Here is a 15,437-nt window from a genome sequence, read left to right as displayed (position 1 = left end):
AAAAGAGAGAGAGAGAAAAAAGAAAAAGCAACCTAAGATTTCTTTCTCTTTTCCAATCTCCCACCCAGAAAACTAAACTCTTAGCAAGTCTCAATTATGTAATTTTTGAAGACACAACTCTGACTCATTCTCCTCTGCACTCTGCCCCTAAGGTCTATACCCGGAGCAGTTGGCTTTGCTCCCACACAAGCTGACTTTTGTCATGCAAAGACTCCAACTGTTGAGAGTAAAAGTATTGCTGGGTGAGAAGCAAGGAGACGAAATGTGGCATCATCTTTTTTCTTCTCAGACCTCCATTCTGGAGAAGAGTCAGAACAGGGTCATCGGGGAGCAGGTAAGTGGAACTAGGTGTATCATGCTTCAGGCAGGTAGTCCATGTCTCATAGCACAGTTTGGTAAGTGGGGGCTGTCAAGGCCATCAAGACTCACCATGGCTGAGCTTGCCTGCAGCTCTCCAAAGGGCAGGTACCAGAAGCTTTGTTCTTTGCTGAAGGCGGACTTTGCATAAAAGTCTGAGCTGAATTCCCCCATCCCCCGCTCCCTGTCCCATTGTGTCTAGGGTAAGAGTCTAGGGAGTGAAAGATCAAAGGGAAGGGGGCTTGTGGCTGGAAGGCCAACTTACTACTTTCTTTGCCAAGGAAAGCCATTTGAATACAGTTGAGGTTTAGGAAGCTGTCTGACTTCAGATTTGTTGGAACAAGCTGGCGTAAGGATGTGTTAAAATGAGCCAGCAATTTAGTAGAGTAGATCAAAATAGACCAAAAAGACAATTATAATCTTGTGTGATAAGTACTGAAAAAAGTGCACTGGATGCTAAGAGAGTACAAATAATAGAGGTTGGGGTCGGGGAGGGATGGGCAGGGAAGACTGGACAATCTTCGGTGATCTGAGAAGGAAAAATGTGGAGAGAAGGGAATTCCAGAAAATTAACCTTTTGGGTAAAGGCACCAGAGAAAATGATGGATTCCAATACTGTTGTTTAGCAGGACTCAAAGGCAGGGGTGCAACAGGAGGGAGTTGTGGGAGAGAACACGGCAACTAACACTTAGTGGGCAGATTACTATCAGAATCTTGTGAACCAGAACGACTCCATCTTAAATAGGAGCTGGGGAAAATGAGGCTGAAACCTACTGGGCTGCATTCCCAGATGGTGAAGGCATTCTAAATCACAGGATGAGACAGGAGGTCAGCACAAAATACAGGTCATAAAGACCTTGCTGATAAAACAGGTTGCAGTAAAGGAGCCAGCCAAAACCTACCAAAACCAAAATGGCAGAGAGAGTGACCTCTGTTCATCCTCATTACTACACTTCCATCAGCGCCACGACAGTTTAGGAATGCCAAGTCAACCTAAGGAAGTTATTCTATATGGTCTGAAAAGGGGAGGCATGAATAATCCACCCCTTGTTTAGCGTATCATCAAGTAATAACCATAAAAAAGGGGAACCAGGCGACCAGGCTCGTGCCTGTAATCCCAGCACTTTGGGAGGTCAAGGCAGGTGGATCATCTGAGGTCAGGAGTTCGAGACCACCCTGACCAATATGATGGAACCCTGTCTCTACTAAAAATACAAAAATTAGCTGGGTGTGGTGGTGCACACCTGTAATCCCATCAGGAGGCTGAAGCAGGAGAATCGCTTGAACCTGGGAGGCAGAGGTTGCAGTGAGCAGAAATCACGCTCCTGCACTCCAGCCTGGGCGACAAGAGCGAAACTCCGTCTCAAAAAAAAAAAAAAGGGAGGGGGAACCAGGTCAGGCACGGTAGCTCACGCCTATAATCCCCGCACTTTGGGAGGCCGAGGTGTATCACCTGAGGTCAGGAGTTCGAGACCAGCCTGACCAACATGGAGAAACCCATCTCTACTAAAAATACAAAATTAGCCGGGTGTGGTGGTGCATGCCTGTAATCCCAGCTACTCTGGAGGCTGAGGCAGGAGTTGAAAGGAGCCAGACACACTTCTCAGCTTCCTCCATACATTCCAAACTTCCAGGGCCCAGTGTAAACATTCCAAACTTCCAGGGCCCAGTGTAAACATTCCAAACTTCCAGGGCCCAGTACAAACACCACCTGGAGAGTACCGTTTGTACTGAAAGCATGGGAACCAATAGATAACTGCTAAATGTATAACTTAATATGTTAACCAATTGTAATGCTGTAACCTAAAGAATTCCCTTGTTTCTCTGTAACCTTACATATCCTGTTTTCATCGGGCTATAAAAAGCGAGCGCACGCATTGTTCAAGGCCCTCTTGTATGTTGTGGAACGGAGGGACCAAGTTCGAACTTGCAATAAAGATCCTTGCCGCTTGGCTTTGACTCTGGACTCTGGTGGTCTTCTTTGGGGAATAAACGGTCTGGGCATAACAGAGTGTCGCTTCAGCTGGGGAGGCAGAGGTTGGAGTGAGCCGAGATCATACCGTTGCACCCCAGCCTAGGCAACAAGAGTGAAACTCAGTCTTTTTAAAAAAAAAAAAAAAAAAAGACAACCAGCAACGCTCTGAGCGGCTCTGTCTATGGAGTAACCTTTCTTTTATTCCTTTACTTTCTTAATTTTGCTTTATTTTCTTAAGTTGCTTTCACTTTGCCTTGCAGACTTGCCCTGAATTCTTTCTTGCACTAGATCCAAGAACCCTGTCTTGGGGTCTGGATTGGGATCCTTTTCCTGTAACATTAATATGCATGAGGCACTGTCTTGTCCATATTGTAGCCATCTTAATTACATCCAGCCCAGGGCCCGATACCTGTGTATGTATATATTTGATCATGTTGGTTTATATGGAGATGGAGATGTCAAATTGGTCATTGGAAATTAGAGTCCAGAGACCTGAGAAGTAATAGGTGACCACAGGTAGAAAAAGACTGTACGTTTTAAATTAAGTCTTTTCTAATTAGTCTATATTCTCCTGGTATTTCTTTTCTTTCTTTTTTTTTTTTTTTTTTTGAGACAGAGTCTTGCTCTGTTGCCCAGGCTAGAGTACAGTGGCATGATCTCAGCTCACTGCAACCTCCACCTCCCAGGTTCAAGCGATTCTCCTGCCTCAGCCTCCTGAGTAGCTGGGATTACAGGTGCCCGCAACCACGCCTGGCTAATTTTTTTGTATTTTTAGTAGACATGGGGTTTCACTATCTTGGCCAGGCTGGTCTCAAACTCCTGACCTCGTGATCCACCCACCTCGACCTCCCAAAGTGCTGTGATTATAAGTGTGAGCCACCACGTCTGGCCTCTCTTGGTATTTCTCCTACTATCTCGGCTCACTGCAACCTCCACCTCCCGGGTTCAAGCGATTATCCTGCCTCAGCCTCCAGAGCAGCTGGGACTACAGGCATGCATCACACACCCAGCTAATTTTTGTACTTTTAGTAGAGACGGGGTTTCACCATGTTGGCCAGGATGGTCTGGTTCTCTTGACCTTGTGATCCACCAGCCTCAGCCTCCCGAAGTGCTAGGATTACAGGCATGAGCCACTATGCCCGGCCAGTCCAAAATCTTAAAGTCACTTTGTCAACTATGCCTTCAAAATATATGTAGAATTCAATGGCATCTTTCTTGTAATTTTATTTCTTTCATATGCTTCTGTTTTCCACTGTTGAGTGAGTTTTTGATCATCACATGAACAAAAGGGCTTGGTGAACCAGCGGAGTGTCAAAAAATGATTATGCTTTTTAAAAACATGCATTTCTTTATTTCTTTCATTACTGCTTGTATCACAGGACTGCTGGGGTGGAGATGACCTGTTTCTCTTGCCAAAAGGGTAGGTTCACATTTGGCATGTGTGCCAACCCAAGCTGCAGTTGACCTTTCCTAAGTGCTATAATGAAGAATCAAGTGGAGAATAGGGAGGGGGACACTTCATTAAGGAGGTCATATTAAAGCTAGGTAGATTTCTGGAGGAAGAACCAGAGAGAAAACATCGGTGGCAAAAGCCCTGATTCTGGAGATTTCCTGCCTTCTTCCCAGATCATTGAGGGGCCAACTTAATGGTGCTATGGGAGAACCCAAGGAGACAAAGACAGAGTGTAAAGTACAGGGCTAGAGGAAGGATTCTGTGATTCAGCAGTTTGATTTGTGGCTGAATGAGAAAAAGCCAAAGGAAGATTTTGATCTAAGGAGTATCTTGATACGACCATCTTTAAAAAACAACAAAAAATCATTCTAACCAATACATTGGGACTAGATTATAGGAGGGCATGGGTGCCAACAGAGATGACAGTTGGGAGACTTTCTGAATAACTCAAGTGATAGGATTTGGATAGGGCAATAGGTAGCCTTGGAGATGATTAGAAAAGGTCAGGTGCAGCTTGGGTTGACATACATGCCAAATATGAACCCACCCTTTGGCCAGGCAACACAGGTAAGTAATACACATTCTGTCTATGTATCTATCTATGTATCTACCCATCTATCTACCTACCTATCTGATTTATCTCCCTACTATCACTGGAATATAAGCTCTGTGAGGGCAATTATTTTCATTTTCTGCCTGTTTTATTTATTGCCTTGCCTGCAACCCTAGAAGAGTATGTATGGTTCATTCACCAGCATCCTCAGCACCACCTGGGAGCTTGTTCGAGATGCTGATTGATGGGCTTCACCACTGAATAGGAATCTTTGGTGGTAGGGACCAGGAATCTGTGTTTTAAAGTTCTCCCTGTGATTTTTTTTTTTTTTTTTTTTTCATGACAGCCTACCATTGAAACCAGGTGATTTTTCTGAATGCTATTGAATACTCTGAATGCTAAGAACTACTCTTCTAGAGAGAATCACACAAAAAGTAGAAAATCATTGTTTGTTGATGAAGGAAGGGGCATAAATGAGAACTAAGGTTTGTAAACAAATAGAGGGTAGGAGTCATTTTCTTACATTTAAATACTGAACTGCACATCAATGTGATATACAAAATAACTCTTGAAAACAACTATGCTCTTTGCCTCAGGTCCCCTACACTGACAATTCAATGAGCCTTGAACAATGAGTCTTTAATTTACAACAAACAGTCATCCTTCCTCTAGGAGGTAGAGTTACTCTGCAATTACCAATGATGGAAAGATGAACCCCACAGCTACTGAAACTACTTAGTTTAGAAATAACAAATGGAATTATCTGGCATATTCTTCACTTATTTTGCCTATTATACCTATAAAAACACAAGCATACTTTTTCCCTTAAAAGAATCGTTTTATTATGAAAAATTTTAGCTAGCTGTGGTGCTTCACGCCAGTAGTCCCCGCACTTTGGGATACTAAAGCAGGAGGACTGCTTTGAGCCCGGGCATTTGAGGCCAGCCTGGGCAACAAAGAAAAACACTGCCTCAAAAAAAAAAAAAAATCATTAGCTGGGCTAGGCAGCACATGCCTGTGGTCCCACCTACTTGAGAGGCTGAGGTGGGAGGATCCTTTGAGCCCAGAAGGTCAAGTCTTCACTGAGCCGTGGTTGCTTCACTGCACTCCAGCCTCAGTGACAGCCTGACCTTGTCTCAAAAAAAAATAAAAAAAAAAAAAGGGCCGTCCGGAGGTAGTGGCGCAGGCCTGTAATCCCAGCTACTCAGGAGGCTGAGGAAGGAGAATCCCTTGAACCTGGGAGGTGGAGGTTGCAGTGAGCGAAATCGCGCCACTGCACTCCACCCTGTGAGAATGGAAAAAAAAAAAAAAATGCTGGGGGAGGTAGCTCAAGCCTATAATCCCAGCACTTTGGGAGGCTGAGGCAGAGAATTGCTTGAATCTGGGAGGCGGGGGTTGCAGTGAGCTGAGATTGCACCACTGCACTCCAGCCTGGGCGACAGAGAGAGACTCCATCTTAAAAAAAAAGAAAAGAAAAGGAAAATTTCACACTTACATAGTGAACAATATAATAAATCTTAACATATGTATCTATCATCTAGTTTAATTAACTTGCTCGTGGCTGTTTCATTAATGACCTCACCATGAGAAGAAATTTTGAAGCTGAATAAAAGATTCAACTAACAGAAAAGTGAGACACTACCAACTCCTTTTTCCACGATGAGCATCTCTTATTGGGCTAGGCATCACTGAGACCTATGGAATGAGATCTCTGTAGGTGGGCCCAGAAATCTGTCCTTTACGAATCTCTGATTTGTATTTGTTTGTATGTTTACTTTTCATTTTTCCCGCCCCATGATTTAGAGCTTGAAAGAATCTCTGATTTTTGCATATACTAAATTAGAGAAGCACTGCTCAAACTACAGTGCTTGGCAGCATGAAAAAAAAAAAAAGTACCAATTTATCAAATTAATGAATCATTTCCAATAGCTAAAACATTGACATTCAGAAAATTGCACAGTTACAATAACTTTTTTCTTTTTTTTTTTTTTTTTTTTTTTTTGAGATGAAGTTTTGCTCCTATTATCCAGGCTGGAGTGCCATGGCAGGATCTCAGCTCACAGCAACTTCCCTCTCCTGGATTCAAGTGATTCTCCTGCCTCAGGGTCCCAAGTAGCTGGGACTACTGGTGCCTGCCACCACACCCAGCTACTTTTTGTATTTTTAGTAGAGATGGGGTTTTGCCATGTTGGCCAGGCTGGTTTCCAATGCCTGACCTCGTGATCCGCCCGCCTCGGCTTCGCGAAATGGTGTACAAGCTTGAGCCACCGCACCTGGCTTTTTTTAATTATTATTTTTCTTTCCTATGGTGCTAGAAAAAAAAATTTCTGACTCATGGTTCAGCTTTGGATTTGTCAGATTGTACTCTAACTAAAGGCTTTTTAATATTCAAGGACTGAATTACTATGTATACCAAATTCTAAGATCTACTGGAGAGTTCGGAAGACTAAGCCATCAAACCGCATTGTCAAAAATTGTCCTGACTGTTTTTGCTTCCTGAAAAATATGAGGAAAAAAAAATGTCCTGACCCTGAATACTATTGTTGCCAGGGTATTTATGACTTCCTCTTTTCCACTCTACCCTTAGGGGATCTTTGACCCAATATAAAAAGGGATTTCTGTTTAACCCCTAGTAAGTCTAGCCTGCATGGAAAGGAGGAGTATCTAAGAATGCGTTCCAAAGTTTAGCAAACAAAAATAGAACCTTTCTCTGGAACAGCATATTACTGACCCAGAAGACAGTCGCCTCCTCAATTTCTCAGTAGGTGTTAGAGAAGGAGGAAGAAGAACATGCGAGTGGAGCTGAAGAAAGTGAAATGATGATGATGTTCCTGGGGAGAGAAAAGTCCAGCACCTATGACAATTCTCTTATCTTGACCTTAGGTGTTGCCTCAGTTAGCTGATGTGGGATAAAATAAAGCTGTTGATCCTAATCATACAGCATCCAAAGAGTGAATGATCTAAATAGTGAGTTATCCTGGCCGGGCGCTGTGGCTCAAGCCTGTAATCCCAGCACTTTGGGAGGCCGAGACGGGCGGATCACGAGGTCAGGAGATCGAGACCATCCTGGCTAACACGGTGAAACCCCGTCTCTACTAAAAATACAAAAAACTAGCCGGGCGAGGTGGCGGGCGCCTGTAGTCCCAGCTACTCCGGAGGCTGAGGCAGGAGAATGGCGTAAACCCGGGAGGCGGAGCTTGCAGTGAGCTGAGATCCGGCCACTGCACTCCAGTCCGGGCGACAGAGCGAGACTCCATTTCAAAAAAAAAAGTGAGTTATCCCAAGTAATTGTTCAGGGTCAGGCCGGGCGCGGTGGCTCACACCGGGCGCGGTGGCTCACACCTGTAATCCCACCACTTTGGGAGGCCGAGGCAGGCAGATCACGAGGTCAGGAGATCCACACCATCCTGGCTAACATGGTGAGACTACATCTCAAAAAAAGAAAAAAGAAAAAGAAAGCATTTGTGGGGTTTTTTTGTTTGGTTGGTTTTGGGTTTTTTTGTTTGTCTGTTTTTTGAGACTGAGACTTGCTCTTGTCACCCAGGCTGGAGTGCAATGGCATGATCTTGGCTCACTGCAACCTCCAACTCTTGGGTTCCAGCGATTCTCCCCACTCAGCCTATCCAGTAGCTGGGATTACAGGCGCCGTCCACCATGCCCAGCTAATTTTTGCATTTTTAGTAGAGACAGAGGTTTTGCCATGTTGGCCAGGATGGTCTGGAATTCCTGACCTCGTGATCTGCCCTCCTCAGCCTCCCAAAGTGCTGGAATTACAGGCGCCACTGCTCCCAGCCCTGGTTTTTTGTTTGTTTGTTTTTTTGTTTTGTTTTGTTTTTTTTAGATGAACTTTCACTCTATTGACCAGGCTAGAGTACAGTGGCACAGTCTTGGCTCACTGCAACCTCTGCCTCCTGGGTTCAATCAATTCTCCTGCCTCAGCCTCTCAAGTAGCTGGGATTACAGGTTTACGCCACCACGCCCAGCTAATTTTTGTATTTTTAGTGGAGACGGGGTTTCACCATGTTGGCTAGGCTGGGCTCAAACTGTTGACCTCAGGTGACTCACCCGCCTTAGCCTCCCACAGGGCTTGATTACAGGCATGAGCCACTGCTCCTAGCTAAGAAAGCATTTGTTAAGGGTACTAGTTTTTTGTTTTTTGTTTTTTTTTAATTTGAATTTAGAAACAACCTCCATATGGTGAACAAGTCTGAAGTAAATATTGTTTTTTGGAGACAGCCTCACTCATCACCCAAGATGGAGTGCAGTGGCTGGATCTCGGCTCACTGCAGCCTCTGCCTCCTGGGTTCAAGTGATTCTCCATCCTCAGCCTCCCGAATAGCTGGGATTATAGGTGTGCGCCACTATGCTGAGCTAAATTTAGTATTTGTAGTAGAGATGGGGTTTCGCCATGTTGGCCAGGCTGGTCTTGAACCCCTGATCTCAAGTGATCCACCTGCCTCAGCCTCCCAAAGTGCTGGGATTACAGGTGTGAGCCACCGCACCCAGCCCAGGCTGATAATTTTTAAAATAAGCTCTTTATTTTAGATTGACAGATAAATTAAGAAGATGGTACACACAATTCTCATACTCCTCATACCTTGTTCTGTCCTTGTTAATATTTACATAGGCATCGTACATTTGTCACAATTAATTAATCAATATTAATCTTTTTGTTTTTGAGATGGAGTCTTGCTCTGTTGCCAGACTGAAGCGCAGTGGTGCGATCTACGCTCACTGCAACCTCTGACTTCCTGGTTCAAGCGATTTTCCTGTCTCAGCCTGCTGAGTAGCTGGGATTACAGGCATGTGCCACCACGCCCAGCTCATTTTGCTGTTGTTGTTGTTGAGGTGGAGTCTAGCTCTGTTGCCCGGGCAGGAGTACAATGGCTCAATCTCAGCTCACTGCAACCTCCCCCTCCTGGATTCAAGGGATTCTCCTGCTTCAGCCTCCTGAGTAGCTGGGATGACAGGCACCTGCCACCACACCCAGCTAATTTTTATATTTTTAGTAGAGACAGGGTTTCACTGTGTTGGCCAGGCTGGTCTCGAACTCCTGACCTCGTGATCCACCTGCCTCAGCCTCCCAAAGTGCAGGCATTACAAGCATGAGCCACCACGTCCGGCCTTTTTTTTTTTTTTTTTTTTTTTTTTTGAGACCCAGCTAATTTTTGTATTATTAGTAGAGACAGGGTTTCTCCATGTTGGCCAGGATGGTCTCGATCTCCTGACCTCGTGATCCATCCGCCTCGGCCTCCTAAAGTGCTGGGATTACAGGCGTGATCCCAGCACGGCCTCAATAGTAATCTTGATGGAATTCTGTTATCAATATTGGTTAATATTGATTAATCAGCTTTTTTTTTTTTTTTTTGAGACAGAGTCTTGCTTTGTTGCCCAAGCTGGAGTGCAGTGGTGTGATCTCGGCTCACTGTAACCTCCACCTCCTGGGTTCAAGCGATTCCCCTGCCTCAGTCTTGATATTTTTTGTTGTTTCTTTTTAAAAATTTTTATTTATTTATTTATTTATTTTTGAGATGGAGTTTTGCTCTTGTTGCCCAGACTGGAGTGCAATGGCACGATCTCGGCTCACTGCAACCTCTGCCTCCCGGGTTCAAGGTATTTTCCTGCCTCAGCCTCCCAAGTAGCTGGGATTACAGGCATGTGCCACCATGCTTGGCTAATTTTCTATTTTTAGTAGCGACGGGGTTTCTCCATGTTGGTCAGAATGTCTTGAACTCCCAACCTCAAGTGATCCACCTCCCTCAGCCTCCCAAAGTGCTGGGATTATAGGTGTGAGCCACCATGCCCGGCCTGTTGTTTCTTATTTTTTTGGAGATGTCACTCTGAGGCCCAGGCTGGAATGCAGTGGTGCCATTTGGGGTCACTGCAACCTCCACCTTCCAGGTTCAAATGATCCTCCTGTCTCTGCCTCCCTAGTAGCTGGGATTACAGGCAGAAGCCACAACGTCTGGCTAATTTTTTGTATTTTTAGTAGAGATGAGGTTTCACCATGTTGTCCAGGCTGGTCTTGAACTCTTGGGCTCAAGTGTTCCTCCTGCTTTGCCCGTCCAAAGTGTTGGGATTACAGGCATGAGCCACTGTGCCCGGCCTAAAAACTTGTTCTTATATTTTTATGTATTTATTTTTTGAGACAGAGTTTCGCTCTTGTTGCCCAGGCTGGAGTACAGTGGTGTGATCTTGGCTCACTGCAACCTCCACCTCCCGGGTTCAAGCGATTCTCCTGCCTTAGCCTCCCAAGCAGCTGGGATTACAGGCACCCGCCAGCACGTTTGGCTAATTTTTTTTTTTTTTTTTTTTTTTTTGCATTTTCAGTAGAGATGTAGTTTCGCTATGTTGGGCAGGCTGGCCTTGAACTCCTGACCTCAGTTGATCCACCCTGCTTGGCTTCCCAAAGTGCTGAGATTACAGGCGTGAGCCACGGCACCCGGCCTCTGTTTTTGTTTTTGAGACAGGGCCTTGCTCTGTCATCCAGGCTGGAGTGCAACTTTTTTTTTTTTTTTTTTTTTTTTTTTTTTTGCAGAGTTGAGGTCTTGCTAGGTTTTCCAGGCTATCTGAAACTCCTGGCCTCAAGCTGAGGCAGACGTTAAAATAATAATAATAAGTACTACATTTATTCACTCCAAGAAAAGTAAGAGCTAAGGCCTAGAATGTGGCAAGGCAAGGGTTAGAAAGAAAAGAAGTTTTCCTCTGTTAGCAGCTCACTTCAAGGACAGTTATAAGGTAACACTGTCCGAAAAGCCAAGGCCAAAGGAATGGACTCCAGATAACCCTGCCTCTGCCTTCCAGGGCAAGGTTGAGGAAAAAAAAGAAAGACAAATTCTTTTTTTTTTTTTTTTTTGAGACGAAGTCTTGCTGTGTCGCCCAGGCTGGAGTGCAGTGGTGCGATCTCGGCTCACTGCAAGCTCCACCTCCCGGGTTCACGCCATTCTCCTGCCACAGCCTCCGGAGTAGCTGGGACTACAGGCGCCCACCACCATGCCCGGCTAATTTATTTGTATTTTTAGTAGAGACGGGGTTTCACCGCGTTAGCCCAGATGGTCTCGATCTCCTGACCTCGTGATCCACCCGCCTTGGCCTCCGAAAGTGCTGGGATTACAGGCATGAGCCACCGCGCCCGGTCGAGAAAGACAAATTCTTTTTACTGACGCTCCTTTCCTTGGTCTCTTAAGCATGACTATGTTTTACAAATGTCTGTATTTAGCCAGTTCTTGTTTTCCTTTCCACATATCTACAAGACCACCAGCTAAAGGCCGTAAGTCATACACTATATGATTAACTGCATTTGTTTTGCTTTTGTAAGCCTATTTATAAAAACTCCCACTCTGTCTTTGCTGAAGGCTCAGCTTTTTGGACTTGAATCCACTGAGCCGGTGTGTACCTTAAATGAACAATCCTCTTTTATTCACCTGTACTGGTCTCGCTATTCCTCAGTTTGCCGCAACAAAGTTATCCTCCTGCCTAGGCCTCCCAAAGTATTGTGAATACAGGTGTGAGCCTCCATGTCTGGGCTAGAAATGTTTAAAATAGGAATTATCCATGGTTCCAAGTAAATTCTCAAATCCTTAAATGTGCTGTGCTGTAATCTGTCTTTATTCCTACTAGTGTTACTGGGAACTATAAGGTATTGGGAATTTATTTTTTTCCATTTGTTTTTTTAGACAGAGTCTCTATCCATCACCAGGCTGGAGTACAGTGGCAGGATCTCGGCTTACTGCAACCTCCAACTCCCTGATCCAAGTGATTCTTCTGCCTTAGTCTCCCGAGTAGCTGGGATTACAGGCATGTGCCACCATGCCCACCTAATTTTTGTATTTTTATTAGCGACGGGGTTTCACCATGTTGGCCAGGAGGGTCTCAATCTCCTGACTTCGTGATCCGCCCACTTGGCCTCCCAAAGTGCTAGGATTATGACCCTGAGCCACCCCGCCTGGCCCAATTTCCATATTAATACATTCATTTCACTTGAGAAAGATATTTAACTATGTTTTTATTTTTTTCTGGTAAGATGTTAGCAACAGTACAAATATACACCCACAGTATATACTTTAACCGTCTAAAAATCTTTAAAACTGGCCAGGCGGGGTGGCTCATGCCTGTAATCTTAGCAGTTTGGGAGGCCTAGGTGGGTAGATCACTTGACGTTAGGAGTTCAAGACCAGCCTGGCCAACATGGTGAAACTCTGTCTCTACTAAAAATACAAAAATTTGCTAGGCATGGTGGCAGGTGCCTGTAGTCCCAGCTACTTGGGAGGCTGAGGCAGGAGAGTCGCTTGAACCCAGGGCTGGGCGCAGTGGCTGACACCTGTGATCCCAGCACTTTGGGAGGCTGAGGTGGGCAGATTACCTGAGGTCAGAAGTTTGACACCAGCCTGGCCAACATGATGAAACCTCGTCTGTATTAAAAATACAAAACTTAGCCAGGTGTGGTGGCTGCCACCTGTAGTCCCAGCAATGTGGGAGGCTGAGGCAGGCAGATCATGAGCTCAGGAGTTCGAGACCAGCCTGACCAACATAGTGAAGCCCCTTGTCTACTAAAAATACAAAAATTAGCTGGGCATGATGTCATGTGCCTGTAATCTCAGCTACTCGGGAGGCTGATGCAGGAGAATTGCTTGAACCCAGGAGGTGGAGGTTGTAGTGAGCTGAGATGGCACCACTGCACTCCAGCTTGGGCAACTGAGTGAGACTTCATCTCTAAATAAATAAACGTAAGTCAAAACAAAAATTTAAAACAATTTTTTTGCTGGGTGTAGTGACTCACACCTTTAATCCTACCACTTTGGGAGGCCAAGTGGGGTGGATCACCTGAGGTCAGGAATTTCAGACCAGACTGGCCAACATGGTGAAACTCCACTTCTACTAAAAATACAAAAATTAGCTGGATGTGATGCCCCGTGCTTGTATTCCCAGCTACTCCGGGGGCTGAGGTGAGATAATCGCTTGAACTTGGGAGGTGGAGGTTGCAGTGAGCCAAGATTGCACCATTGCACTCTAGCCTGGGCAACAAGAATGAAACTCCATCTCAAAAAAAAAAAATTTTTTTTTTTTGTACTCTGTTTCCTAAGCCCAGGAGGTTGAGGCTGCAATGACCTATGATCATGTTGCTGTACTCCAGCCTAGGTAACAGAGCAAGACCTTGTGTCAACAAAATTTAAAAACATTATTCAGCTTTGGCCAGACATGGTGGCTCACGCCTATAATCCTAGCACTCTGGGAGACCGAGGCGGGTGGATCACCTGCGGTCAGGAGTTCAAGACCAGCCTGGCCAACATTGTGAAACCCTGCCTCTATTAAAAATACAAAAATTAGCCGAGTGGCATGTGCCTGTAATCCCAACTCTTGGGAGGCTGAGGCTGGAGAATCGCTTGAATTCGGGAGGCGGATGTTGCCGTGAGCTGAGATTGTGCCACTGCACTACTGTCTGGGTGACAAAGCGAGACTCCATGTCAAAAAAAAAGAAAAGAAAAAGTATTATTCAGCTTTAAAAAACAAGATCTTGCCATTCACAGCAGCATGGAGGATATCATGATAATTGAAATAAGCCAGACAGAAAAAAAAATATTACATGATCTCTCTCATATATGAGATATAGGAACAGTCAAATACATCAGCCTCCTGAGTAGCTGGGATTACAGGTGTATGCCACCATACTCGCCTAATTTTTTTTTTCTTTGTACCCAGAACTTTCCTGGCATCAGTGAGTTTTAAAATTTTTTGGCAGAGCTTAGGTCTCATTAAGTTGGCTGGGCTACCGTTCATCTCTTCACAGACGTTGAGATTGTTTCCGTATCTTGGCTATTGTGAATAATGCCGCAATTAATACGGGATGCAGTTATTTTTACAAGGTGCTGGTTTCATTTCCTTTGGATATATACCCAGAAGTAGATCACAGGGTAGTTCTGTTTTAATTGTTTGAGGAATCTCCATACTGCTTTCCATAATGGCTGCACCAATTTACATTCCCACCAATGTAAACACTTCCTCTTTTCTCCACTTAGCACCAACACTGGATTTGGGTGGCTGGAAAGTCCAAGACCAAGGCCCCAGCAAATTCACTGTCTAGGGATGGCATGCTTCCCGGTTCACAGGTATCTGTACTCTTGCTGCGTCCTCACAAGGAAAAAATCCAGGAGAGAGCTCTCTTTTTTTTTTTTTTTTTTTTTGAGATGGAGTTTTGCTCTGTCACCCAGGCTGGAGTGCAATGGCACGATCTCGGCTCACTGCAACCTCCGCCTCCCAGGTTCAAGCCATTCTCCTGCCTCAACCTCCCAGGTAGCTGGAACTACAGGCATGAGCCAGCACACCCAGCTAATTTTTTTTGTATTTTTAGGAGAGATGGGTTTCACAGATGCTGGCCAGGCAGGTCTCAAATTCCTGACCTCAAGTGATCTGCCCACCTCGGCCTCCCAAAGTTCTAGGATTACAGACATGAGCCACCGCACCCGGCTTAGTGTCTCTTTTTTTTTTCTGAGACGAAGTCTTGCTCTGTAACCCAGGCTGGAGTGTAGTGGCATGATCTCGGCTCAATGCAACCTCCGCCTCCTGGGTTCAAGAGATTCTCCTGCCTCAGCCTCCAGATCACCTGGAATTACAGGCACACGCCATTGCACCCAGCTAATTTTTTGTATTTTTAATAGAGACATGGTTTTCCACCATGTTGGCCTGGCTGGTCTTGAACTCCTGACCTCAGGTAATCCACCTGCCTCGGCCTCTCAAAGTGTTAGGATTACAGACTTGAGCCATGGAGCCTGGACCTGGTGTCTCTTTTAGAAGTATACTAGGCCGGGCGCGGTGGTGCAAGCCTGTAATCCCAGCACTTTGGGAGGCCGAGACGGGTGGATCACGAGGTCAGGAGATCGAGACCATCCTGGCTAACACGGTGAAACCCCGTCTCTATTAAAAAATACAAAAAACTAGCCGGGCAAGGTGGTGGGCGCCTTTAGTCCCAGCTACTCGGGAGGCTGAGGCAGGAGAATGGTGTGAACCTGGGAGGTGGAGCTTGAAGTGAGCTGAGATCCGGCCACTGTGCTGCACCCTGGGCGATAGAGCCAGACTCCGTCTCAAAAAAAAAAAAAAAAAAA

General features: G+C 45.3%; 1 protein-coding gene across 1 annotated transcript in view; it reads left to right on the top strand.

Annotated features, from left to right (window-relative positions):
* Positions 1-202: 202 nt before the first annotated feature.
* The window catches only part of LOC111555955 (solute carrier family 2, facilitated glucose transporter member 3-like), a 79,575-nt gene continuing 64,340 nt past the window's right edge, over positions 203-15,437 (top strand). Inside the window, exon 1 of the mRNA XM_026449256.1 lies at positions 203-334. Coding sequence (XP_026305041.1) covers positions 203-334 — 132 coding nt within the window. The remainder of the gene's footprint in view (positions 335-15,437) is intronic.

The sequence above is a fragment of the Piliocolobus tephrosceles genome, chromosome 10 (genome assembly GCF_002776525.5).
Source record: "Piliocolobus tephrosceles isolate RC106 chromosome 10, ASM277652v3, whole genome shotgun sequence".
Taxonomy (NCBI): domain Eukaryota; kingdom Metazoa; phylum Chordata; class Mammalia; order Primates; family Cercopithecidae; genus Piliocolobus; species Piliocolobus tephrosceles.
The sequence above is the reverse complement of the archived record's forward strand: the minus strand, read 5'-3'. Positions and strand labels throughout refer to the sequence as shown.